General features: G+C 43.1%; 1 protein-coding gene across 48 annotated transcripts in view; it reads left to right on the forward strand.

Moving 5' to 3' along the window:
- The window catches only part of Nrxn3 (neurexin 3), a 1,631,407-nt gene that overhangs the window by 80,332 nt on the left and 1,524,261 nt on the right, over positions 1–26,814 (forward strand). For 39 of the 48 annotated variants that reach the window (XM_063261446.1, XM_063261447.1, XM_063261425.1 and 36 more), the window contains one exon: positions 25,722–25,739. The exons of the other annotated variants lie outside the window; for them this stretch is intronic. In XM_063261446.1, the coding sequence (XP_063117516.1) occupies positions 25,722–25,739 (18 nt within the window). The remainder of the gene's footprint in view (positions 1–25,721; positions 25,740–26,814) is intronic. 48 annotated transcript variants of the gene reach the window in all.

Genomic DNA, 26,814 nt, shown 5'->3' on the forward strand with positions numbered 1-26,814 from the left:
CTCCCCAGGCCTTTCTTCCTGATCTGTTTGGAAAGCGACACTACCAGTGGGTTGTTATTACTGTTGCTGGTCTCCAGGAATTGGTGTCTTTGGGTGACCTATTTAAAAGCGACATGGGGCCCCCTTTAAATGTGTCATTGTCTGTGCCTGCTAAAGACCTTGACTGCTGACCAGGTTCCTAGCTGCTGCATTTTCCAAAGTTCTCTTTTCTTATAATCCCAGGAATCAATAGCTTTAAAAATAATTTGACCTCATAGTCACTGGGCTGAACTGCCGACGTCTTTATGCCATGATAAACTTGCTTTGCATCTAGACCTAGAAATGATGAATGCCTTTAGCTTTTGTAGGGATAACTTCTATAGTGTGCAAGGAAAACATGGGCCTGAAAGTGGTGTTGACAGAAAGGCAGGGCAAGAATCCTGGGACCATTCAGCTTCTGGTACAGGTTTTCCAGTTGTGAAATATTTAGGATCCTTATTTAGATAAATACAGTGTGTGTGTGTGTGTGTGTGTGTGTGTGTGTGTGTGTGTGTATGCATGTATATGTGTAAATTTATATGTGTGTTTATTTACAAATGTGTATCTATATGGTGTGTGTGTGTGTTTGAATGCACACACATGGGTGAAAGTCAGCTATTGCTCTCTTGTTCTACAGACATTGTCTATGTCTGCCTTTTTCAAAAAGGAGGGAAAGATTGCTCTCACCAGCCTGGAAATTACCAGTAGGCTGAGGGTGGGGGGTATTTGGGAGGGTGAGGGGTAGGGGTAGGGGCTAGCCAGTGAGCTTTCAGTAGCCGCCTTTCCATCTCCCTAGTGCACACCACATTTACTATTAAAAATAAGTGCTCCGAGGATCAAGCTCAGGTCCTCATGTTTCAGGGCAAGCACTTTACAATTGAGTTACTTTACCCACCTCCAAATACAGTGTCTCTGCAGCTAAGAAAATGACAGGGGAGCTTTTCCTCCAAATTTCATGGTGAGACAGTATTCACCTTTCCCTTGTCATTTCGCTTCTCCTCTGCCGGCTTGGTTTTCCTGAAGTTGTTTGGTGGGGCGGCAGTGTGAAGTCTGTAGATGAAAGACTTTCTGCAGTCCTATGGCTGTTGGACACACTGGGGCTGAAATCTCTACCTTAGACACAGTCCAGTCCAAACAACCCCATAGCTGCTCCTGTAGGTGCAATCAGCAGTGTGTTGCCTGCAGCCCTGGAACATGGAGAAAATGCACTGAGAGAGCGCCCAGCTTATTTACTCAAGAAGTTGCTTTGAAATAAAAAGGAGGACACCCCTTGTGAGGCAAGATAAGCTGGATAGCAGAGCTGAAATCACTTGCTTGTGATCCAAGCAGCAGGAAAAGGGCCGGAGAGGCTTGAAGGTCAGAGGACACTCAAGGATTCTCCCTTCCATCTCATTTTCTCAAGCTTCTTGCCTCTCCAGATGGGGCCCTGTTTCTTGCATGCTTAGTTCTGAAGGGCGAAGGGAATGGGGAAGAGTGGGCTTGGAGAGTGACGAGCCTCAGATCTGAGGGATCCCAGAAAGACTAATCCTCCTGCAGTCTGTTTGCTCCATCTAGGTTAGAAAGGACAAGGCTGCAGCCCGCCTGCTTTGGGGGAGGGATGTGCTGAAATCCGAATGGGGCTTTTTGCAGTGCAGAAGAAATCTATGATGTTAGAAGTACAGATCCCATGACTTGTTTTGAGGAGCCTAATGGGTTTCTGTGGCCTTCCAGCTGTGATCTTTCCATGGAAGCCGAAGAAGCACATTTTAAAAGCTGCTGGGAGGTAAAGGATGCCGAGGTTGAGGTGACTTTAAGGCTGATAAGGTTTAACTACGTCTTTGTCTCAACTTAGAATTAACTACTACCTTCTGTGTAACAAGTGACATCAACAGCAGGCTAGTCACCTGTGATGATGAGGGGCTTAGGTGCTTTTCAGGTTAGTTTAATGTATCTCTAATTAGCTCAGAGGATCGAGGCTCTCTGTCTTCAGGCCACATTTTGCTCCCCAGCCACATTATCACTGCCCCATTACATGTAAAGCAATTATTCGTGGGCCATGTGGGTAAGGAGGATGAATGAGAGGGTAGCTGAGTACTGATCTTTCTAGCTTTTTGGTTTTTGTGCAGGAATTAATCCTATGTCAAAGTAAAATTCATAAGAGATTCTCTTGCCATAGACGGTGTTTTCTGTATGTAGCCTGAGGGTTATATGCACCCTGGGATAGCTATGAATGTGGCCCAACCTCAAACCTTACTTAAAGCCTAAGATTCTTTGGTGGTATTTTCCATAATTTCATTGCAAAGCTTAGACTGTGCTAGAAATTTTCCCCATGTGACTCTAGACTGGAATCCAGTATACAAATTCTCTCCTAGACCTCAATAAAGTAAGGCCAGTCTTGGCTCTTGGTTAACCCCATATCGGCTGATACGTTCTTGACAGGAGAGTAAATAACAAGGAACAATTATCGTAAATTTCATGATTTAAACTGGTTTGTTTTATAAAAGATTCTATTGTATGAGTGTTTTTCCTGCCCAGATGTCTGTGTATCATGTGTGTGCTTGGTACTGGCAGAAGACAGAAGAAGGCTTTGGGTCCCTTAGAAGTAGAGTTATGGATGGTTGTAGACCCCTTTGTAGGTGCTGCTAACCAAATCTGGGTCCTCTGCAAGAGCAACAAGTGTTCTTAACCACATAGCTGTCTTCCTCTTCCCAAACTTTTAAAGGAAGCTATAGACATAATTTTAAGTTCAAGAAGGCACTTTGAATGTCCAGGTGCCATGGACCACACACAGCTGTTGAGAAGTAGGTGTAATGTATAAGAGGTGACATGCGTTTAGGATCCGTGGACTGTCAAAGTTTAATATGTACTCATCCCAATTTTCAGCCTTGAGTTAATGCAGGGTGGGGCTATTCCCCCTCCCCCGTGTATATAACCAATGGCAATGTCTTAATGTGTCTCTTGGCTCTCTTTGGCTTCCCTGTCCTTAATGTACATTGTGATTGCTCAGCTGGGTTTCTCCATTCATGTTACAGGGGTGTATGTGAGGATGGACTCTCCTTAGGAACAGTAAAACGCAAAACTAAGAAGGGGAGTTACTCTTTTTCCTTTGTAATTGATATACATGCAGAATTGTATGAATATCATGTCTGTCACACAGCAGACACCCAAGAAGAGTTTGTTGCCTTAATATAGTGTATTGTATATAACCACGAGAGGTACATTTGTGATATGGTGTGCCCCTACTTGTCTGAGTTGCCTATTGACATGTAAGGGCTCACTAATGTGTAGATAGATTCACGTTTCTATGCGTATGAGCTTAGTAGTGTTTGTTGAATAAAGGAGTCACTGAATTCATTCATTACCTAGACTACACTGGCTATCATTAGAAACACCATCTCTCTTTCAATGGGAAAGGTAGTGTTTATGTGAGATAGCTTTTATTGAATGTACGTACATATTCTCTTTGGTTTGATCTGCTTGAAAATGAACTTGAGAGACTGTTTTTGGTGGTGGTTTTTGTTTACAAATCAACGGTTTGCTGTAACAATTACGGGCAGCCGTCGCCAGCATAAGATCATGTAAATGCTTGTGAACGGCTGTTTGAGATAGGCATGTTGTTGTCACTGGAGATGGAGAGGATCCATTAGTTCCTAGAGATTCCCTGGAGAAGAAAAGCTTCACTGGGATCAGGATAATTGTCCTCAGACATAGAAAAAACAGTCATATCGAGCAGGAAGTGGATACCTGGGCAGGCGAGCTGAAGAAATTAGAACTACAAAGGGAGGATTATATGCTAGTTAGGACCACTGGTCCACAGTTCACATGCTTTGACAAGCGGTATCACTGAGGGTTACATAGGGTGCTGGAATAGACCTTGGAGGAGCGCACCTGAGTAGCAATGTGCATCAACCCAAGGACTCCCTGGCTCTGGGACTCTCTGCGGCCAGACCCCCTCCCACCTGTTTTATCATATACATTTGCCTTCCTCTCTCTCTCTTTCTCTCTCTCTCTCTCTCTCTCTCTCTCTCTCTCTCTCTCTCTCTTTCTCTTTACTTGTTGTGTTCTAAACAAGTGACTTTTACCTTTATTTTTTATTTTTAAATTTTTAATTAATTATTTTATTCATTTACATTTCAAATGATATCCCTCTTCCCGGTTATCCCTCCACAAGTCCCCATCCCATTCCCCTCGAGCCCCTCCCCTTTGCCTCTATGAGGGTGTTCTTCTCCCCACTCACCCAGTCCTCCTGCCTCATCCCTCTAGCATCCCCCTACACTAGGGCATCAAGCCCCCCTCTCCTCCCATTGATGTCAGATAAGGCCATCCTCTGCTACGTATGTATCTGGAGTCCTGGCTCCCTCCATGTATACACTCTTTGGTTGGTGGTTTAGTCCCTGGGAGTTCTGGGTGGCCCAGTTAGTTGATATTGTTCTTCCTATGGGGTTTCAATCCCCTTCAGCTCATTCAGTCTTCCTCTAGCTCTTCCATTGGGGTCCTTGAGCTCAGTTTGATGGGTGGCTATGAGTATCTGCATCTGTATTGGTCAGGTGCTGGTAGAACGTCTCAGGGAACAGCCCTATAAGGATTTCAAGGGGGTATGGGAGATAAGTCACTAGATCAGCAACTTTTGACAAAACAATATAAGAAAGAATATAAGAAGTATAAGAAAGGAATAGCCAAACACAGTTATCACATATGGAAGTTGTTCATACATAAACATTCAGCTACTGGGAGACTATTGTAAAGATGTTCTTTGCTTATGAAGGCTTTTGTTCAGCAAGGCTTGGTGGCCACTTATCAGAATGGAACTCAAATCTACATTCTCTGTAACAGTTACTGTAACAGTATTTCACTCACAGAGTTTACACTGTTAGGTGGAGATTGGTTCTAAAATATCCCTGATGCCATGGTGACTGTTTGTGATGGTCTCTCTGTGTGTGGTGATCTTATTGATCTGGTCAAGGGGCCCTAGAAGGTATTCAGTTACTTCTTATCCTTTGGAGGCCTCACAGCTGCCAATATTACCCCAAGGCTGTTTTCAGCTGTAAAAAGCATGGAGGACAAGCTTGGTTTCCATAAGAGTACGTCCTTGCAAAGCAGACTTTGATATTTAATACCACTGTGGTGGGCTATGCCTTCTATACGTAATGGGATAGATTCATTTATTGACTGTTCCTATGTGAGGAACTGTTATATGTTCTCTGTCCTTAAAGACCTTATGGTATAGTTTGGGATCCCAATAAGCAGAGAGGCATACACATGTCAGAGCGACTCCTGGACCAGAACCAAGAAAGGGAGCTGGAAGTAGGAAGAGACTTCACAGAAGAAATTCTGGGGCAGGACTTGTACGTTTTAGTTGTCAGACTGGGTGGAAGAAACATTCAGCGAGTCCTAGGAATCAGTTGGATATGAATGCTGTTTGTAGGACTCAGTGTATGTCATGGTCTGGAGCCAACAGGAGAGTATGAGAAGAATGATGAGTTGTGGAGGCCATCAATGCTTCTGTAAGAATTTTGAATAGTTTACGTGGTTAGAAGACTTTGGAAGTTTTTCAGTGGGGTAAGTGAGAAGCAAGTTTGATGTTTAGGGCAGGGTCCCTGATGGATTAGTGATTGGAAAGCTTCAAGCCAAAAAGGTCAGAAGGAAGCTCTTGTGTGGGTTTGTAACATAGAGCATATGAGTAATAGGAAAGGGCTTCTAGCTTGTGTCAAGTTGATGTAAGACTCACCAGCATAGAGGCTTTGGGTACAGATGTCAGGTATGGTGCAGGAGAAAAGGGAAAGCTTGGATATGGGACAGTTGGCCCAGGGAAGGAACGTGATTAACAGGAAAGAAGCCAAAACTCAGATCCCTGGGAACCTTCCTATCTAAAAGTGTAGAGGAAAAGGAATCTATAAGGCAGACTACAGCGATGACCAGAGACATACAGAAAGAAGTAGAAGACAAAGGAAAGTTCTTTACAATTCTTTGGTGGTGAATAAATGAGAGTCCCAGGTTTTCAATACAGTTGAAATTGCACTTTAATTTAATAAACTGGCTGAGGATAGGTGTCATTTGTTTCAAAGGATATTCTTGTTGGCATTTCTTTTGACTTCAATTAAGTGAGGTCTGTCCGTTTGAAAACATGCCTACAAATAGAAACATGGTTTTCCTAGGCAGGCAGCAAACCTAGGAATTTTGGGGTATTTTACATGGTAGAGTTTCTGTCTCCTAAAAGTAGTGACTTTTTTGAGAATTCTGGAATTTTGGTTAAGAATGTGCTTTTGTTTTAATTTCAGGTGTAGAGATGTGGGGCTGCTACAGACTGTCCACAGCAGTTGATTATGATTTGTCCCATGCTGTAGCCAAAGTGTGTTCTTGCCAGTTGTACATAATTTCTGTGATTATGTGGTATTTGGAATTCTGGGAACTTTTCAGGGCCACTGAAGGTGGGGATGAGTGCTTGTTGGTCATTTAGTGAGATTGGTTACAGCTTATTAGTAGCTGTGGCCAAAGAAGAAACAAAAGAAATTAGATTCAGGAACCTCTCTCTCTGTCTCTTTGTCTCTGTCTCCCCCCCTGCCCCCAGTGCTCCTCCTTCCTCCCTTCTCCCTTTCTTCCTTCTTCCCTCGTCTCCCTCTTTCTCTCCCTCTATCTTTCTATCCTTATTTCTCTCCTATCTAGTATTAGGGGATGTGAAATTGTGTGGCAGAGGATAAAGGGTAGGGAAAGAACCCACAAGTAGCAAAGACCAGCTACACATAAAGTACCAGGATTCTGTGTAAGTCAGAGACTCAAAGATCCAAAAGAAACAAGCCAGAGAAATCAAGTGACTTGCAAATTTGTATACCGATTTGAAATTCATGCTTTTAGAACTTGTGTGCCTTGTTTAGGTTTTTCCCAGAGTCTGATACCTACTCTTGAGGGTATCAGCTCAATGCTTTACCCCTTCTTCTGGAAGGGATTCCTTTACCTTCTGTGGTCCCTGTGGGCTGAAAGAACATGAGGCTTCACCCCTGGGATGTTGGAAGGCATAGGCTCAGCTAGCAGTATAAGTGCTGGTAATGAATTAATTCACTTGTGGTTTCTTTATCTCTACCCAGGGTGGGGTGGTTGGAGAGGAAGCAAAATGTTTTACTAAGGAAGTGAAGGCAGAGCCCAGGCTGCCTGCTTGATTTCCTCCTCCCTTGTGTCTGACTCTGTGGGGCTGAGAGTGGGAGCTGTGCCCGTGTTGCAAATGCTTGCTCTGCAGCATAGTTTTCCAGGAATTTCAGGACACAGGAATTTTCACCCAGCTGTGTTGCGTGCTGCTATTCAGCAATCTGAAGTTGCTTATCCAGCCTAAGTCAGAATGGGGAGCCTAGGGAGGAGGGTGGGGGACGCCTTCTAACATTTTTCTAAGCAGAAAAATAAATGGAGGTGTTAGGGGCCCAGCTGGTGTGTGACTGCAACCAAGAAATGCAGCCTCCTACGTGGGTTTACGCGCTCACATGAACCCCTCACCGAGTCCTTGGGGTGCTATCTGCTATTCTGTTTAGTGAGTACTTATTTTAGGCCTACTGTGTGTCAGGTGAGGCACTGAGGTTAAAAGGGTGTTGAGCAAGATGGGTACATGTTTCTACTGCTGCATGAGCTGATTTTAAAGTGATAGATGCTTTGAAGGCAGAAGGAAGATTGGTCTTAGTGGCCCAGGGGTGCCTCTCTGTCTGACAGAACAAAGACTGACATTCAAGTGTATGGCCAAGATACTACAAAGCCTTCTTGGATTGACTATTCTCATCCTAAGAGGTGCCCCAGCCAGAGGATGCTGGCTGAGGATCAGGAATGCAGCTGCAAGAACCAGGACTAAGATGGACCTGTGCTCAGCACCAGCTCTATTCGTGCTCCCTAGTAGCTGTCCATGGTGCATTTGGGTTTTGTAGAAGTCTTAACGTTTATCAACTGTCTAATTGTAAATTTAGTGTATGTGGTGGTTAACTAATTCTCAGGGAGCACTTAGGACATGTTGGGGCTGCTCTATGTGAATGTATATGTGATTTCTTCCAATCATGCTTCCAATCACCTTTACCATATAGTCCCTACCTGGTTTTACTGATGAAGAGACTGGGGTTCAAGAGGATAGGCCATTATCTGCCTATGGAAAGAGCTTGGACAATTGAGGTAGCATTTCAATTCTCAGACACTCTCCTTATGACTCCCATTCAATTTGGCATTGAACAGTGGTCCTCACGCCTATCCCAAGCCTTTCCTGGTTAGCCTGACTGAAGTGTCATTAGTATGCTAGACACTGCCTATTTCTCTGACTGTCTTCTAAGGTTCCCCTTTCCTCACATTCTGGTTGATTTTTACTCTGGTCAGACATGGCTTGGTTATCTGTTCTGTAGAAGTGATTTGCAGGCTGCCCTGGGCGCCCCCTCCCCCCTTTTCTACCACTGTGAACCACAGACTTCTCAGGCTGTAATTCCATATTATTTGCATTTTAAACTCCCAAATCACCATCCCACCTTGTTACTATTATGTTGATTTCTTATCAATATATTCCACCTACTTTTAAAACCTTTATGACAGTTCTTTAGCTTATATTATTAAAAAAAGAATTTATATAGTCCTCCTAAAATAAGTATTTTATTTTTGTAGTCTTCTGAGTATCAGCTTATTTTTAAAAAAATCAGTTACTACATTTGTTCTTTGACAACACACACACACACACACACACACACACACACACACACACACAGAGAGAGAGAGAGAGAGAGAGAGAGAGAGAATTCTGATTATTGTCATTCTCTCTCTTCTTCCAATAACTAATACTCGCACCTCCCTATTAAACACTCTCCTACACTCATCATTTTTATTTTGTGTGGGTGGTTTTTTTTTTTTTTGAGTGTATGATCCATGTGTTTAACCAGGACCATGTATGTAACCCTGCATTTCTAACTGTCATTTGGAACACAGTGGGCCCATTACTTGATAAACAGCTAAAGATAATGACTGCCACTTCTCCAGCATCTATCAGTCTCCTAAGTCATCAGGGATGGATAGGACCATGTTTGTTCCTCTCTGTTCTACAATTGATTATTGACAGGCTCAGTCTTCTGCAGAGCCATTTTAAGCAGTTGCTAGTGCTATTGGATTATGACTGTATTGACTAAGCAGTGTCCAAAAGAGAATTTCACCGCTTTTCTTGTCTTAGGGTACTTATATTCTTCCCACCCCCTTTTAACACATTGTTTGAAGGAGGTGACATGAGTGTCCTATTCATCAGCATTTATTTTCAGCATCTCAGGCAAATAAGTTTCTCTGAACTCATCACTCATTGTAAAGACAAATTTCTAATTAAGACCAGTATATATTTATAAGGCAGCTCGGCACTGTGTTGATTTAGCTGAACAACATTAATTGTTCCTTCCTAAGGACCAGGACCACCTGAGCCATGGAGCTTTAAACTGGGTTTACGGTATTAGACATGAATTCCCTCTTGTGGACTGGACCTCAAAACCAGAGAGTGCTTAGATCAGAGAGTGCTTGGTGGCCTTCACAACAGTTGTGACACTGTTGTGCCAGTAGATTTAACCTGCTTGGAGATTGGTATTGTAGCTCATAGGCTTTTCAGCTAGAACATTGGTGCCTTTTTGTTCTTGGCAGCCTAGGTTGTATCATCTGGAACTAAAGCTGGCCAGAGAGGAGAAAACTTCCACCTTTGCTCCAGGTTGATTTCTCTATAATTTGCATGACAGGTGTGTCGTGCTTTCAAGTGTTAACTTGACAATGTAGTTCTGATGGACATTCAAGAGAATTGATGAGAGCCTGGATTCTTTTAAGAGTCTTTGGGGCCCCCATGACCAGTAACTCATCAGGAGGTATTCCACACATGTCACTAGGAGTTGTGTTTAATAACCCAGTGGTGTTATATGCAGCATTATTAAGCCATGCAGAAAGGCTATCACTTGCCTAACTCCTATTTCTTTTTTAAAGTTTGCTTACAAAGTAGTAGGTTTCCCTATGGCCTTTCCAAACTTTTTATGAAACTGTGTTATAAAGAGGCAAAATGATTTGCCTCACAATCGCTTGAGGGGTAGAATCAGACTTGGGTAGCATCTGTACTGCATTCCACTAAAGAAAAGGCACATGATGAGGGAGAAGTGATTGACTCCAAAGACAGCTAGCTGGTTGCCAACTTCGATCCGTAGTGAGAGCACAACAGACTTGGGGTGTGTTTGGCCTGAGTTTCCAAATGCAATGCTTGTTTGTGACTATGAGGGACACGTCGCTGTGGAAAACGTGTAATAAATGTAAACTTTGCTGTGCAAGTGTCAGAGAGGGGAAGAATAGCTGAGGGGAGAGTAATAGGAGAATGAGGTGGTGACATTTGAAGATGGAGAGCTCTCTGCATCCACTGTCACTTGCTTGACTTCAGAACAAGGTAGTAGGGACATCTTTCACTTTTACTTATCTGCTTATAATGTGGCCTGTGGCAAATTATTCGTGGATGGGTGACAGGGGAAGGGAAGAGGAAGAGCTGTCAGTGGGATAGGCTGGAACAGTTGGCCTTGTCCGGAAGTGGGCATGCACAGAACTTGGAATTTGTAAGGCAAGGACCTGAGGGTCAGAATCTGCCTAGTGGACACTTTATTGTAGAGAAGGTGAAGGTAAAAGGCAACTGGGTCGTGAAGGCCGCAGTGAGTGTCACTAGCTGCCATCCCAAAGCAACTTGTTCTTCAAATAGCTGCACAGCAAGTCTCCCACCCACAGCCCAGAGATGAGCTGAACATTAGCCAGACAGCTGCTTCCTCTCCTAGTGTTCAAGTTCTAGCTCCTTCACTGTCAGACCCTCCCACCTGCCACACAAGGAGACATCAGGTGTTGCCCTTATTGGTCCACACTCTCTAGTTCTTGTGGCTAAGGGCATTTGTGCATCAGAATATTTAAAGAGTTCTGAGCTTCAGAATCCTAGCTGAGCCTGGGGAATCGGCTTCTTTGCCAAGAGAGCGGTGCCTCCTGGGTTTTATGCTAACATTTTCTGACTGATTTTGTTGGAGGTGTGATGAGTAACTTTCCTGTTTATCCCCCATTTTATAGATGGGGAGACTGATACATTAAAAAAAAAACCTCCCTAGTCTACCTTCAAACAGTAGAACAAAAAAGAAAAAAGATAGTAGACCAAAGACAGCTACTCAGTGAAGTATAGCCATTCTCCTTCGAAACAAGAGCAAGCAGAGAATGGTGTGATTTTTGTCACAACACATTCAACATTTTACAGATCTAATATTGGGCTGCTTTCTTTTGGTGGTAAAATGCTACCTTTTTAAAAATAAGAATGTGAGATACCATAAGTGTCAGGGTTTTCTGCTTGTTTGTTTTGTTTTGTTTTGTTCCTTTCTGGGTAAAATCAGAACTAATTGGCCTCCATTAGTTTCTGGAATGCTCTACCATAGCCTGAAATGTGCTACAGGTAAATAAAAGCCATTAGCTAAGAACAATTGTTGTAGGTTGGAGTCGTGTCATCCTATGTGTGTTCTTACCAGGAAGGGCATATTTGCATAATTTTATTCTCCTTTTATTCTGACCTTTTATTGGAAAATAAAAACCTGCAGCTAGACATCACTTCTGAAATCATATTATTTATTTATATTCAGCATTTGTCAAGATGTTTTGATTGCGTAGTTTAATTCTGAGATTTCTTTACACTAGCACAGTCAGAATTAGACTGAGACTAGAATATATTTATCAAGGAGCCATTTTTTTTTTCTGAAACAAACAAATTAGGTCCAAGCTTAGATAAACCATTTCTTATCATTCTAATTCATTTTTATTTTACTGAATTATTTTTTAGCAAGGCCAGTTTTGCTTTGTATGTGTCCTATTGTGAAGAGTTGATTTACTGACCAGTTATTATTATTTGTGTGTGTGCCTATCAGAATTTATCTAGTTAGCCTGCACTGCTGGAATGTTCTTTTATGGCCATGATTTCAACCACATTCAGTTTTCTTAGGCCCAATTTGCAGGTCTACATTTTATCACGAATGTTTGATTCTTCCCCCCATTTTTTTAGCTGACAGTTCTATTTTGTTTGTCTTTCCCCCTGACATAGTGTGTATACATACACATATACACATACATATATATGTATTTAAATATATGTATATGTGTATATGTACTTGTGTATATATAGATACATATATACATGTGTGTGTGTGTGTGTGTGTGTGTGTGTGTTTGTATGTATGTATGTATGTATTTTTCAGGTCAGTTCTTGCAGTTTGAAGAACCACATTCTTGATTCTTGTACTATGAAAGTCAATCTTCTCCTGATAGGATTTCTGATACTTGAGGACTCAAAATATTCTGCATTGGTTATTGAGATAAGTGGCTCAGAGGATTAAGAAACCCACTGCAGATCAAATATAAAGTGAGGGCCATGGGCTTCGAGGCTGCTTTAGGATATGTAGTCCTTTGTGTTGCTAAGTTGGAGTAATCTTGAGGGTACACCTTCCAATTTCTCTTTGAAGGTAGCACAGCTCCTACCGAACTGACCCGTCAGAATTGGAAGCTAGGGCCATAGTTCCAAGCACCTTGACTTTTCTTTTCTTTCTAGCCTGGCCTGCCTTATACCCTGTGTGCACTGGGGTGACATGATTTACAAACAAGCAGGAGGGAGAAAGGAAGAAATCCTCTGGTGGAAAATGAGGTCAGGGGCAGTTTGGAAGGGGAGGGAATCCAGGCCTTGTTCTCTCATCCTTTATGCCTCCTGGCCTGCAGCCATCAGGTCAGCAGTGCTGTTGGGAACTGACATCTGCGTGGGGGTCAGGGCAATGCCAGTGCAAGTGTTTTTATGAGGAGGTCTGTAACACTAGAAAGGGCTATTTCCCAGCCATGGGGACTCCTCCCCCCCTGCTCAGAATGTATTTCTCTGGATTACTCTAAGGGGGATATTAGTGTTGTCTAATAGTGGCCCCAGATTTATCAGGGGATTTGTTTGATTAATTCCAGAGCATTGGACAGCAGATGGATTAGAGCTCAGCCCTCAGCCTGTGGGGAGGACCTACTTCCTCCACTCTTGGCCCTTTCTAGGACAAGGGAGACTTTCCTGTATTCCTGGGTTGCCTAACTGTCCAAGCGCTAGCATTTAGGAACTTGCTGTGGGACAGTTAAAAACATCATCCACTGCTAAGGAGCATGAGTAGGTGTCCAAGAAATAGAGGTAACTCCCCAGTCTGTCCTGCCTTCCCTCTAAAAGCTCAGAGGTTTGGCCACTTGCTTTCCTTCCTGGTTCTTCCTACCATATATTTCTCCCAGAGTCTAGGTTGTTGCCCTGGAGCCTGGCTGTGGATCAGTGGGGAAAGCAGTGAGGTGGGATGCAGATGACCCCAATACTGGCTCAGATATGTAGACATGGACATATCTTTTCAGTTGGTGCTCTCTCTCCTCGGCCTCACACTGTCCTATACCACGCTGTGGAAATAATGGCAGTTACAGTGCATTGTTTGTTCGGCTGGCTGTTGTGGGTGGGTTCTTTCTGTAGTTAGACTTTTAACCTCAAGAGTACAAGTCCTGTTTTTACTTCGTTCATCTACTGTCACCCTTGCACATTACCACTGCCACTGGGGCCCAGGTAATGTGCAAGGAATGTGTCAGTGACGTGAACCTGAAAACAAAGGGATGAGTCCTGGCATGGTGGCTCCACATGAAATCCCAGCATTCTGGAGGTCGGTCGAGGCAGGGGCATTGCAGAACCTTTGAGGCAAGGCTGGGCTACAGAGTAAGACCTTGTCTCAGAGACAGAAGAAAACAGCTCAAAAGCCAAGAAACAAAAAAGGATGGATTCGAGACATTCCGAGACTCTTCCACTTTGGAAATTCTGTTCATCTTTTATTCTCCCCGAAACAAAGCCCACTTGGTAGTATTGTTTTTAAGCCACTTTTAATTTTAGTGCCACAGCTGTTACGAGATAAAAAAAAAGTGGTGATTAATAATAATGACAAAAACTTTAAAAAAACATGTGATATTCTTTTTTAGGGAATTTTTCTCCTCTTACTTCTTGGAAGTATGAAATCTGCTGGGCTCCCTGACCTCCCTTGGGGAGGGCCTGTAGGAGTCCCACTGATCCCTTTGTAATTGGGCAGGGCCTGGCTACTGGTTAGTAAGCTTTTTGTGAGGGTTTCAGACTCTGGTAGGGCCTTAGGACTGCAATAGTGTTTTGCTTTACAAAGAGGGTGGGGAAGGAAGGAGGGAGGAGGCAGACTTGCTCATTTTATGAGAAGGAGAAATAAAAGGGGTTAAGAAAAAAACTGTTTGCGGAGGTTAATAAGGAAAAGCAGAAGTGCTAGCAGCATGGAACCTCCTGGGAGGAGGACTTGCTTGCTTTTTGGCTTCTTCAAGTTACTGGAAACTTTTTGTCTCACTACAAGGCCTCTGAGGACAGCATTTTGTGGTGCTAACTTGAGGCAGTATGTGACCTTTCCTTATTAAGCCAATGGTGGAAGCCACTAGTCAATCCTCAGACTCCTTTGTCCAAAGCCTGTGTGCACTTTCATATTCTTCCTCAACACATTATTCTCTGTGTTATTAATCAAATAAAAGGGAAGTGATGCCTATCGAGCCTGCCAGGTAGTCAGGTATTTTCAATGTATGAGCCTCTTCTGCCTTGCTGGGAAACTCTGAAATGGATACTGTGGTAGGTTACAGAAGTTAAGTCATCTCCTGAAGATCATGCCCAGACATATTGGCATCTGAGCTCACACCTTTCTTTACACTATAAGTCTCCCAGGGAGTCTGACCCCACGGGTGTAGTTAACCAGTGGTCAGTTACGATGACAGGTTTCTTAAAAAGGTTCCTCTCTACTTAATTGTTGCTGTCTTTCCTTTATGGGACACTTTCATGTTTCTGAAGGAAGAGTTTGAAGCATCCTCTCTCAGCCCTATGTCCCCCATCAGCTTTAAGTACAGTAATAGATGGCTTTGAACAGCCACCCTATGGAGTTCAAGTGCCTCCTTGGTTTGTTAGATTTGTTGCTAACAGCATGCAGGGGAGTCTTTTTGAGTCTCTAGTGCCCAAGTTTGTGTGTGACATAACAGGAAGTGGTTGGTGAGTATTCCTTATCTCAAATTGAACCAGATACAAAGTTCACCCTGAGAACAAAGAAAGGATGTGGATTAAGGCTCCTAGTGAAATTGAAGCCTTACAACTATTTTGAAAACCTCAAAGGCAGCCTTTCTTAAACTCACTCTGCAATAAGTAGGTATTCTATTTGAGTAAGTATTCCAAAGATACACATCATATATGGCCAGTGAGAGAGTATCTTTTTTTAATGGCACAGTGTAACAGTGTATGCTCTTATAGGTGAGATTTCTCTGAAGTTATAGGTACTTGATTGCATTTTAAAAATTTAATGCTTTTTAAATTTATTGGATCACAGACCCCCTACCTTTTTTCCATCCCCAAGAAATGCATATTCACTTCTTGTGTGGTACTTTATTTTTATAAAATTCATATTTTGAATTGTTGCCTCAGCTTGTCTTCTTTCTCTGAAATATGGATCCCATGATCACACCCTGTGGCGGATATCATGAATATTACAACATACACTGTGCTGTGGAATGTTTAATGACCGCCAGTTATTTTCATCAGTTACTCACCGGTCATGGAAAAATCCACGTTAGTTTTCTGAAGTTTGTCTCCTTGTCCTGAAAGGCAGTTGGGTTGGGTGCTTAGGCTAATCATTAGGATAATATGGTGGAGGGAAAAGGGCTTTAATTTTAGAGAAATTGAGTTTAAATCTAAGGAAGTTACATAGACTTAAGGAAGTTAACTTCTAAGTCTTGGTTTTCTTAGTATGAGATGCTCTACCAACAAGACTTAGGGAAGTCATATGCCACACAGCCCTGCCTCAGGTGATCAATTACAGTACAAGATCCCTGAAGTTGTTTTCTGAGGGCATGTCTTTTAAACTTTTATTGAATGATCCCACTGAGTTTAGGGAGCCTAATGAATTACCTAGCACAGTGACAAATGAATTGTATTTGTATTTCTGGACTGAATCCATGGATCACACACTAATTTGATGTGTATGAGGTACATCCACATTTATAGTTTCATCCATACCACAAGGCAACCTGGTCATGTAATAGTGTTCCTAGTCCCATTAATAGAAAAATAAGGCTGAGGAGGGCCAAGGTCGCCTGGCTGATATGAGGCTGGAGACCCAAGCCTCCAAACCAAGTTTCTACAAATGAAAATGTGGTTTCACACACAATGTGAAATTCACCCTTTACAAAGAAGGCTATTCTGACACGTGCCACAACATGGGTGAAATTAAGGATGTTATGCTAAATGAAAGAAACTAACTGCAGAAGGATGAGGAACAAAAAGGGCTACTTATATGAGGACCTAGAGTGGTCAATTTTGTGCAGATGGAAAGTAGAGTGGTGGCTACTAGGGAGAGGTGAATGATGAATGAACATCCTGTGGGTTTGGAGTTTCAGTTTCGTAAGAAGATGCTGGAGATGGATATGGATGGTGAGATTTATACACCATTTTGAATGATGGAATTAATCTATGTTATTATTTAAAAACAGAGGCTGAGAATATGGCTCTGTAGAACATCTTACTGAAGATCATGGGCTCAGTCTCCAGCACTGAGACAAAAGCAGGCTAAGATGTTAGGTTTCCTGTAATATGTATTTTACCACAACTTAGGAAAGTTAGAAAAACAAAACACCAAAGGCTTTGACTTCAAGTCCAGAGCCTTTCCTGTCTTCTACCCCAATGCCCACTGAACCCCAGCATAGCATATTCTCCTTCCATAGCTTCTGGATCCTCCATTACAAAATCTGTAGAAACTCTGGGGGACCACCTGCTTCTTCTAAAACAGTCTTCCAACTGGAATGAATTCCAAGAATGGAGAATCTTTTCCGAGAGCCAGGGATTCTTGGAAAGAAGGCAGATCTCTCCTCCCCCACGGAATCGCTGGGCTGAAGTAATACAGTAATTATGATTAGTAGGGTGGACCAGTGCTTCCTGTGTCCAAGGAACCTTGCTCAGTGCTTTGTACACATTAGCTTCTGATGACCTTTCCACCAGTCTTTCTAGGTAAAAGGCTGTTGCCACTTACACATGAGGAAGTTAGGGTTCCAAGAGGTCAGTTAATATGCCTGAGTGAACATGTGTGGAAGAATCAGGGTTTTCATCCAAGTCTATCTGAATCCAGAAGCTGCCACCTATTCCCTCTGTGTTGCAGGAGATGGAGAAACTTAAGAAGCCTATGTCTAGGGAGATTTCCACCATAGAGCTTGATGGATTTCTTTCCTTATGATGTGTTTTTCTAAGTCCTACCACAGATGGGTGTCTTCTCATTTACCTCAATGCTTTTCTTGGTTTCCTGTTGTTCCTTAAGTGTCCTCTCTTGGTTGGGTCATACTGGAATTTGCAGGGGACAATTTCTATTCCTTTCCTTAGGAAACTGGCATAGGAAGCCTGTCCCTTGGCAATGTACACTGGCTGTGAGGACTTTCCAAAGTCCTTGTCCTATTGGGTGGGAGTTTGCTGTAGCTGTATATTTCAAAGCTTATGGTTGGGAAGTATGATTCTGCTAGAAATGTCTTTGCTTGAAGGCTTAAACAGGTCAATAGAAGCTCAGTGTGTCACTTCTTGTGTACCAGGTATGTGTCGGCAATTCATAAGCTCTCTACTTGTGCAAGCAAAGCTCAGGTCTTTAAAAATGTTCCATATCTGTTGTGTTCCTACTTGTTTCTTAATATGCATGAAACTGGTTCTTTTTATTGTGTGGCACTAATGAAGGTAATAGATTTTGATTAATGGTTTTTACTGTATGACCAAGGAATGCAAAGATGGTCCCAGGGAACCTGGCTATGCTCTAGTTATTCCCATATAGTAAAAGAGGAAGTTGGAACTAAGAATTTTGCCAAAACTATTTTTAATAAGTAGCAAAGTCATACCTCAAATTGACTATTTTCTCTATAGTTTATACCCCAAGACACTGGCAGGAGACTCTCTCTGCAGGTCTCTGTATACATAACATGTTGACTCTCTCTTCTCCTCTCAGTCAAACTCTCATTCTTCCAACCAGAGCATCTATAAGCTCATAAGGGCTCCTAAAGCTGTTTGAGTATAGCAGTGGCCTAGACCATAAAGGTGACTTTTGGGGCTTTTTGCTCCCCATACTGTTGTTGCTTCTGAGGCTGTCTGACACTCATCAGGCACTGTTCAGTGCTCTGTCTTAAGATCTAGAGATATGATCGTTAAAGAACAAAATCATGTACTACCAGAGCCAGGGTGTTCAATAATGGATAAATGGGCCCTCAAGTCAGGAACGAAGAAGTTAATTGCAAGGTCTACTCTTTCCTATTTGGGGAACCCAGCTCAGCCTGAAGGAGCTTCCTTGCTGCTGGAAGATCTCTTTAGGACTTAGTTAGAAGAAGTATTTCCATGTATGTCTATTCTTGGAGAAGGGGCAATCTTAGATTTATTCTCTCTCAAGTCTAGGGGATGAGATAGGTCATTGGGGAGGTATAAGTTTTGCTTTGATTTTCTTCCTGAGATGTGGCCTTGTATATTACTCAATAGAAGGCCACAGATACCTGCTGTGATGTATGGGGGCCTGTGTAAGAGCATGCATGGAAGCTAGCACTGGTCTCTCTCTTCTCTACCTTCAGCACTGATGGCCCTGCTATATACATTAGTAGAGGATAGCTAGGCCATGAAGTTCACATCTCTGTGGGCAGCTTCTTCTTGCCAACTTGTGTGTGTGTGTGTGTGTGTGTGTGTGTGTGTGTGTGTGTGTGTGTGTGTTCATGTACACATGTGCTTATGTGTGTGTGTATACATGCGTGTAGAGGTCGGAGGTCAACACTGGGTTTTGATCCTTAGGTGTTCTCAACCTTGTTTTTTGAGACAGGGTCTCCCAGTGGGATCAGAAGCTGACCTGTAAGTCTAGACTAGCTAGCAAGCTCCAAGAATTTGTTACCATGCCTGGCTTTTTTTGCATGGGTTCTAGGGGTGTCCTACTCTACTACTCAAGTTTGCATCACAAGCATTTTACCTGTCAAATTATCCCCTCTGTCCCTTGGCCACTCTTAACAATGGAGCACATACAATAGTGGATGGTCTGCTTTTGGCAAATGACTCTTAGAAAGAGGTCCCTGTGGAGTTTGGCAATTAGATAATTTACTTTTCATTTGTATCTTCCTGGGTCAATTGCTTTCTGTCTAACATTGAACAATTTAGTCGTGAAGCCTTTTCTGATATATTCTAAGTCTGAGAGGTCTTAGTAACAATTTAGCTAGTGCATCCTGTTGAGGTCTCAGTTTCTTTACCTTTAAAGTAGAATGAATAGTGTTCCTTCCTGCTAGGTGTGTGGCAAGCATGAAATGAAATGGTACATCTAAAGCCCATGGCACAGTGCCCAGCACACCGATGATACTGTATATATGTGAACTTTAGGATGCTTAGTGTTGCTGTTTTCTCACTTTCTCCTTCTAGTCACCTTGCTTTGGAGGTGATGCTGTCAGTGTGGTAAACGACACACACACACACACACACACACACACACACACACACACACACACACACACAGAGAGAGAGAGAGAGAGAGAGAGAGAGAATGAGAGAATGAGAGAATGAGAGAATGAGAGAATGAGAGAATGAGAGAATGAGAGAATGAGAGAATGAGAGAATGAGAGAATGAGAGAATGAGAATGCCCAGGTTGTTAGGATTCAGGACTTGGCTCTATAGCCAGTGTGCTTAGCTCCCTAAACTTTTTGTCCATCAAGTCCCTTAGCTGTAAATTACAGGTGACAAGAGTTCCCACTTCTTGGCATAGTTGTTGTGCAGTATCTGGCACACAAAAACCCCCAGTCAATATTAGCTGGTAATTTAATTTCCTTCGTGTAGAAGAAGATAAGCGTTTCATATATATTCCCAGAAATGCATTCTGAGGCCACACAGCAAGGAAATCAGACTAGGGTGTCATCACAGATGTTCCTAGCTCCTATCTGGCTGTTCCGATTTCTGAGCCTAGCATCCCCTGTGCTGCCTCTGCCAGTGCCTGGAGTCCATGTGTAGGAAAGCATCCTTGGGCACACATAGATAGTCTGACTCTCTCTCCTCTCTCCTCTCTCCTCTCTCCTCTCTCCTCTCTCCTCTCTCCTCTCTCCTCTCTCCTCTCTCCTCTCTCCTCTCTCCTCTCTCCTCTCTCCTCTCCCCTCTCCCCTCTCCCCTCTCTCTCTCCACTCTCCTCTCTCCCCTCTCCTCTCTCTCTCACCTCTCCCCCTCTTCCCCTCTTCCCCCTCTCTCCTTCTCTCTCTCCTCTCCTCTCTCCCCTCTCTTCCCTCTCTTCCCTCTCTCCCCTCTCTCTCCTTCCCTTCTCCCCTCTCCCCTTTTTGTCTCTCTCTCTCTCTGTCTCTCTGTCTCTGTCTCTGTCTCTCTCTCTCTCTCTCTCTCTCTCTCTCTCTCTCTCTGTCTCTCTCTCTGTATGTGGTGTGTGTGCCCACTAGTGTATATATGTGAGTATGCATGTGGAGGTCAGAGGACAACTTTAGAGTTGATCCTTACTCTTTTCCATATCTAAGGCAGGATGGCCTTGGCATTTCCTGCAACACATGCTAGGCTACTCTGCCTGCAAGTGCCCAGGGATTCTCCTATTTCAGCCCTCTGCCCTCCCTCATGAGCAGTGAGATTGCTGAGATATGCTGCCCTTTCCTGGCTTTTTATGTGGGTTCTGGGGATTTGAACTTGGACCCTCACCCTTGTGCTATAGGTACTCTGTCGGCTCAGTCATCTCCCTAGCCTTGCAGCAATATTTGAAGGGAACAGGAGGTGGGGCCAATCGTAGAAACAGGGGCCATTGGCACCTAGATGGAGCAGTGTGTCCACTGGCTCCTGCTCCTTCTCAGCCACCCCCTGCTGGTTTATTTTCTCACACTGCTGGGCCTGTAGTTTTCCAGAGTGCCACTGCATTCAAATCTATATTCTATTTTCTCCCCTAGAAAATAGGTCAGACTCAAGGCAGAGTTCACCAGGTGGTGTCCCCTAAGGTTTGGCTGGGACTGTCCTTCAGGAGTCTGGCCGTGCATCCTACTTCAGGCTTCCCACACCTCCGCCAGGGATGTGAGGCAGTATGGAAGAAAAAAATGGAATTTGGGACTCTTGACTCTTTTATTTTTAACTTTTTTACATCCTTCTCATTGCCCCACTCCCAGTCACCTCCCCCCACAGCCCTTCCCTCTTTCCTTCTCCTCTTAGCAGGTGGGGTGCCCTTTCTATCCTCCCATCCGTGTACATCCAGTCTTGCAAGGCTAGGTGCACTCTCTCCCAATGGAGTAAATACTGCTTCTTCCTGTTAGAAGAATGAAATGATACCTCTAAAGCCCATGGCAGCCCAGCTAGAAGAACATACTCCATGTAAACAACAGCTTTTGGGACACACCCTGTTCCTGTTGTTCAGGACCCACAAGAAGACCAAGCTGTACATCTGCTACATATATGTGGAGAGCCCTTGGTTCAGCCCATATACGCTCTTTGGTTGGTGGTTCAATCTCTGAGAACCCCCAAGAGTTCCAGTTAATTGATTCTGTTGGTCTTCCCGTGGAGTTCCTGTCCCCTTTGGGGTCTGCAATCCTTCCCCCAACCCTCTCATAAGAGTACCCAAGCTCCATACAATGTTTGGCTAGGAATGTCTTCATGTATCTGAGACTCATGGCGCTTAATATGATCTAGTCCAAACGAAGGGTGAGGTGGAAGGAGCCTCTCCAGAGAGCGTCACAAAGCATAGTAGTGGTAAATGGAGGGACCATTTTTCCCCAATAGAGGTTCCCCTGCAACAAGTTCCTTCCTCTGAACTCATGACTGAAATCATTGTTGAATATGTAATCAGAATCTGTGAATATAGATGAAAATGCCCTGATTGACTGCTCCTCTGGTTGTGATCCTGAAGAAAGAGGGCAAAGGGTGGTGGTGGGTTTCAAATCCCTTCCTTTTTTGCATCTCCTAGTTGGAATGGGGAAGTATGGAGGGAGGTGGCTTCAGTCAGGAAGAGTTTCTATCAGGATTTGTTTACTCTTGAGCACCTTTTGAGCATCTGACTGCTGAGTGGCAGAGCTGGGAGTGAAGTGGAAGGTTAAGGGTTCTGGTCCTCAGAACTCTTTGTCCTATCAGTAGTGTGTCCTGTGTGCAGCCCTACAGGTGGTGTGTTCTTGCCTAAGCAGTCTTCATCAGGTATGTATAAGAATCCCCTTCTTCAGGTATTAGTCAAAATATAACATTATTTCTTCCAAAATGCTTCTTTAGTAATCTTTTCTGACATGGGGACTCCTGCTGACACTTACCTTGTTTCTTCTTTCCTCATGACACTAATCACTATGTCATGTCGCATTATAAATGTATACCTGTATTATTTATACCTCCCATTTAAACCCAAGAGTATCGCCTGTTTTGTTCATTCATTGCTTGTATCTTCCATGGAGAAAGTATGGTCTGGCCTATAATTGTCACTTCGTTAATATGCATTGAATGCGAATACAGAATTTCCATGGATACAGCTCGCTAAGATAGATACCTTGAGGATCTCTGTTTATAGAAACGGAGATGGAGTCTCAGAGATGCTGAGGCAGTTGCCTGTGAGTGGAAGGCAGAGCCAGGATTCCAGATTCTAGGTCAGTTAACCCTTCTCTCTCCTACAAAGAGGCCTTGATTTCTCCCCTGCTGCTTTAATGAAAGCATGGAGTCAAGTACAGAGGCAGTGTGTAGATGGTGACAAAGATAAAAGCTACTAATGTCCTAATAATTCCAATGAAATTTCCTTGGAGGGCTTTCATTGGCTGGGTCCTGGGTCACATCTCTGTTACTGGTCCAGAAGATAGCATTTTTCTAAAATCTGAGTGAAGTCACAGGGGCCTCCTCTTAGAACAGGGGTAATCTTTACCAACACATGGATTAAAGGTGGGGAGGGGCATTCCCTAGAAGAGAGCTGGGGATTGTTTTAAGAGAGACAATACAGAAGCAGGGAGATTTCTTACCCTCTCCCTTTAGACATCCTCCCATCCCCTAGTCCCAAGGGATACCTTTTCTCTTTACCTCCTGCCATTTCCATTTCATTATGCAGCCATGGGGGTTGGGGTAGGGGTGGTCAGAATTGAGTCCAGAAATCCAAGTAACTTACTGTTTCTTGAGTTGTCTGTATTCCCATAGCTGGGACAATGATCATAAGGGCCCACTGACAGTCAGGAACCGGGCTTAGATATTACTCTCCCACACCTGCCTAGTGCAATGGACTTTTAAGGATGTTATTGTTGCCCTTCTGTGTTGAGAAGAGTTACTGTGTTTTTGTGTATGGCCACAACTCTGCACTGAGTTAAAATAACAAAGGATAAAACAGAAGAATTAACCATGGGATTTTTTTTGACCCCTGGTTCTGCTCACACCAGATTCCCCTTCTGCACTGATGGATGGGGTGTGGAATGGGGGCTAAGGTCGGAGTATTCATCCGAGTTCATAACTAGAAGCATTGTACCCGAGTCAGAGGCTTACTTCCTGTGGTCTCTTGGTGTTTCCAGTGAACCATCTGGTCAATAAACGTTGGCAATTCTGTCTGTGGTGATTCAAATGATAACAATCAGAGCTGCTACCGTTTATGCAGTGTTTGCCTGGTACTAAGTGCTTTGCAAGCATTTAAGTCTTCTAACACCCCCATGGGGGAGGCTCTGTTCCCATTTTTATAGCAGAAAGAAGATGAATTAGAAGTTCAGTGATTGGCCGCAGAGCAAGCTGGGATGTGAGCTCAGACCTGTCTGTCTTCAAGTTTAGGATTGTAATCATAGTGCCAAAATGGGTAACTAATCAACATGTAAAGACCATTGGGGTTCCAAGGGATCCTGTCTCACTGGGTTTGGAGCCCTCAGAGAGTGTGTATGAACAACGGTGTTGACATTCTCACCACAGATATCCTGTTTAATTAAGGGGTATTTTAAGGAGACCACTATTCTAGGCAATCCATCCGTCACAGTTAATGGCCCCACTTAGTTATTCACAAAGCATCCGTCTCCTACCCACCTCTTTTATTTTACCTCTTTTCTTTCACTCTCTTACCACTCCACTCCTAAATCTAACTTACCAAAGGGGGTGTGTCTAAGGAATGACTCAGAGTTCTCTCGAAGTCTCTTTGAGCATATATAGCTACCAGAGATTGCAGGGCACACACTGGGTGAATCCTCAGCTGTTGCTCTGACTATTTCACTCCCAGATGCTAGGGCACAGCTCAGTCTGGTAAGAGCCCTGGATTTTCCTGGGATAAAAGCCCTAAGGATGTGCTGTACCAATCTGATTGCAGTTGTTTCATTATTGGCATGGAGAGCATTATCTGTCTTGTTCTGGCAGCAGGTTAAAGCCACAGAGGTTTAATGATGGGGGTAACTCATGGGGTAACTGGAAGAGTGTCACCTATCTTTTCTGTGGCATAAGAGTGCATCCTTTAGCCTACAAATTAAACGGGATCCTGTATGTCGTGAGAGAGCTGGGCTTCAGTTGAATGAATGTTGAACTAGATGGGTCTCAGAAATGGAGGATTATTTTCTGAGCTCTGTCACTGAACTGGTTGTGCAACCTTGGAAAATCTACCAGTGTTTTTACCATCACCCCCCCCCCCACACACACACACCACCACCACCACCACCACCACCACCACCACCACCACCACCACCACCAACAACAACAACAACAACAACAACAGTAGATAAGCCTTTGGTCTTCCTGAATCACCATTCAATGATTCTAAGTGCATCCTCCATGATTGCCTGGTGATCTGTGGTTTCCGAAGCAGCCTCCTGTTTCTCCAGCATAGTATGTGCTGCTAAACTGAGTTTTTAACGGCGCCTTAGTTTCTAAGCACAATCCTATTTCAATCTGAGAGAGGGAGGAGGAAGAAGACATTCCATGGTTGATGAAGATTATGGGAGTGGACTGTTCTGTGTGTCTTAAAGTTCACTGGCTTAATTCATGTGTCAACCTTTCTAGGGCTCTGTGTTCAATTATTGTTGACAAAAGTGATTTGCATGGGTAATCTTTGTCATTAGTGATGGAGTGAAAAGCAAGCAGAAAAATTATCAGTGCTGAGAAGCAGAGTTTCAATTTCTATGGTAAGTGTTTGTTCATACACACTCGTGCACACATTTCTGTCTGTGATGAAGGATGGTCACTGTGAATATGGAGAGGCAGGGGACTGTAAATGTTTTGTCATCTTCTGCCCTTCTGCCCTACATACTAACTAATGCTGCAGCCTGCTCTTAATGCTGATGCCTCTTTTTCTTCCTCAAGGAAGTGGTTATTTCGTTTTTCTCTCTGCTGGGAAACCTCGCTTGACTTTGTGTCCAGTGTTTGGTACCTGGGAATGAAGAAGATTTTCATGGGTGTCTGTGTGTAGAACCAACCAGAATATTTTAACCAATATTCTTACAGGATTCTAGGTTGCTTGGCTCTTTGGAGCCCTATCTGATTCCAGGATGTTATCTTTCCGGACAGATGGACAGCTTACCTCTTTTGCTACATGCACAGTGAAAAGGGAGCTTGACTCCCTGGCTTGCATGGGTGGTTTTTGGGTGAAGGTAGGAATGTGGGAGCTTGCATGACCTTCGTACTCATGCAAGAACACATGGTATTGTGTGTGGGTGCACTGCTAACGTTCATCTTTATTTCTCTCTCCTCTCCTTTTCCTTTGCTTTGAAATTGCTGCCCCAGATGTCAGTCAAGGTCCAGGTGAGTCTTTGTTTGCACAGCTGTTGTGGGAATTTGCCTTCTGCTAGACTGTGCATGGTTTGATTCTGAGTGACCCCTTTTCCCAGGGATTAAAAAAAATCTTAGGTATGTTGCATTTTCACTGATTTTAGAAGAAGAAATGCCTTGAAGTAAGGGTTTTTTTGCTGGCTTTGAAGAACTATTTTCAAACCAATGGAATGTGTTTCCCTGGCTTAAGTGATTGCTTCCTTATGAATTCTATGTGAATCAAAGAAGTGGAAAATTAACATCTTGTGGAAATATTTTAAAAGCTGGTGTGATCCAATGCAATGAACACTTTTGCCTTGTTTTATAGCTATAGCTTCCTGTGGTTAAAAGCTGATGCTATCACCTATTCAACCCAGAAATTATATGGGTAAATGAAGGTTTCTTTCTTCTATATTCATTTTCTACAATGGTATTGATAATATTCTATTTATTATCTAATTATGCAAGTAATACATGTTCACTGTAATAAAACAAAATGAAGTGTTTGATTGAATTTTGTTAGTAGAAGCACAGAAGGCCCATCACTGAGATAACTGTATTTCTATTGAAATGAATGCTCACCTAGAGTTCCAGTTTTAAGCCTTATATGTGTTTGGGCCTATACATGTATGTGAATATATGTGACCATGATAGAGGACCCAATAACTCATAGGTAAGAAATGTGAGATGATCTAGAGATCAGATGTAGATCTATTCTAAACTAGCTGGAATTTTTGGTTAAGAATAGTGCATTGCAAACAAGAAGGGAGAACATCTTAGATATCTTCATGTTGACTTATTTAGCCCTTTTTATATTTAATCCTTAAGAGCACACATATAAGATAGGCACTGTTCTCTACACAATTTAACATACATAAAATTTAGGGTCTGACAGGTTAAATAGTCTTGCCAAAAGTCATGTAGTAATAACTGAACTCTAAAACCAATTCATACTTTAAAGGTATATGTTAGGTTCATTGCTGAAAATTCCCAATGGCTGAGGAGCTTGTAAGTATTTCTAATGTTGTAATTGCCCATTTGTTTGGTTTTGCTTAGAGGTAATATGACT

Source organism: Rattus norvegicus, chromosome 6 (genome assembly GCF_036323735.1).
Source record: "Rattus norvegicus strain BN/NHsdMcwi chromosome 6, GRCr8, whole genome shotgun sequence".
Lineage (NCBI taxonomy): Eukaryota > Metazoa > Chordata > Mammalia > Rodentia > Muridae > Rattus > Rattus norvegicus.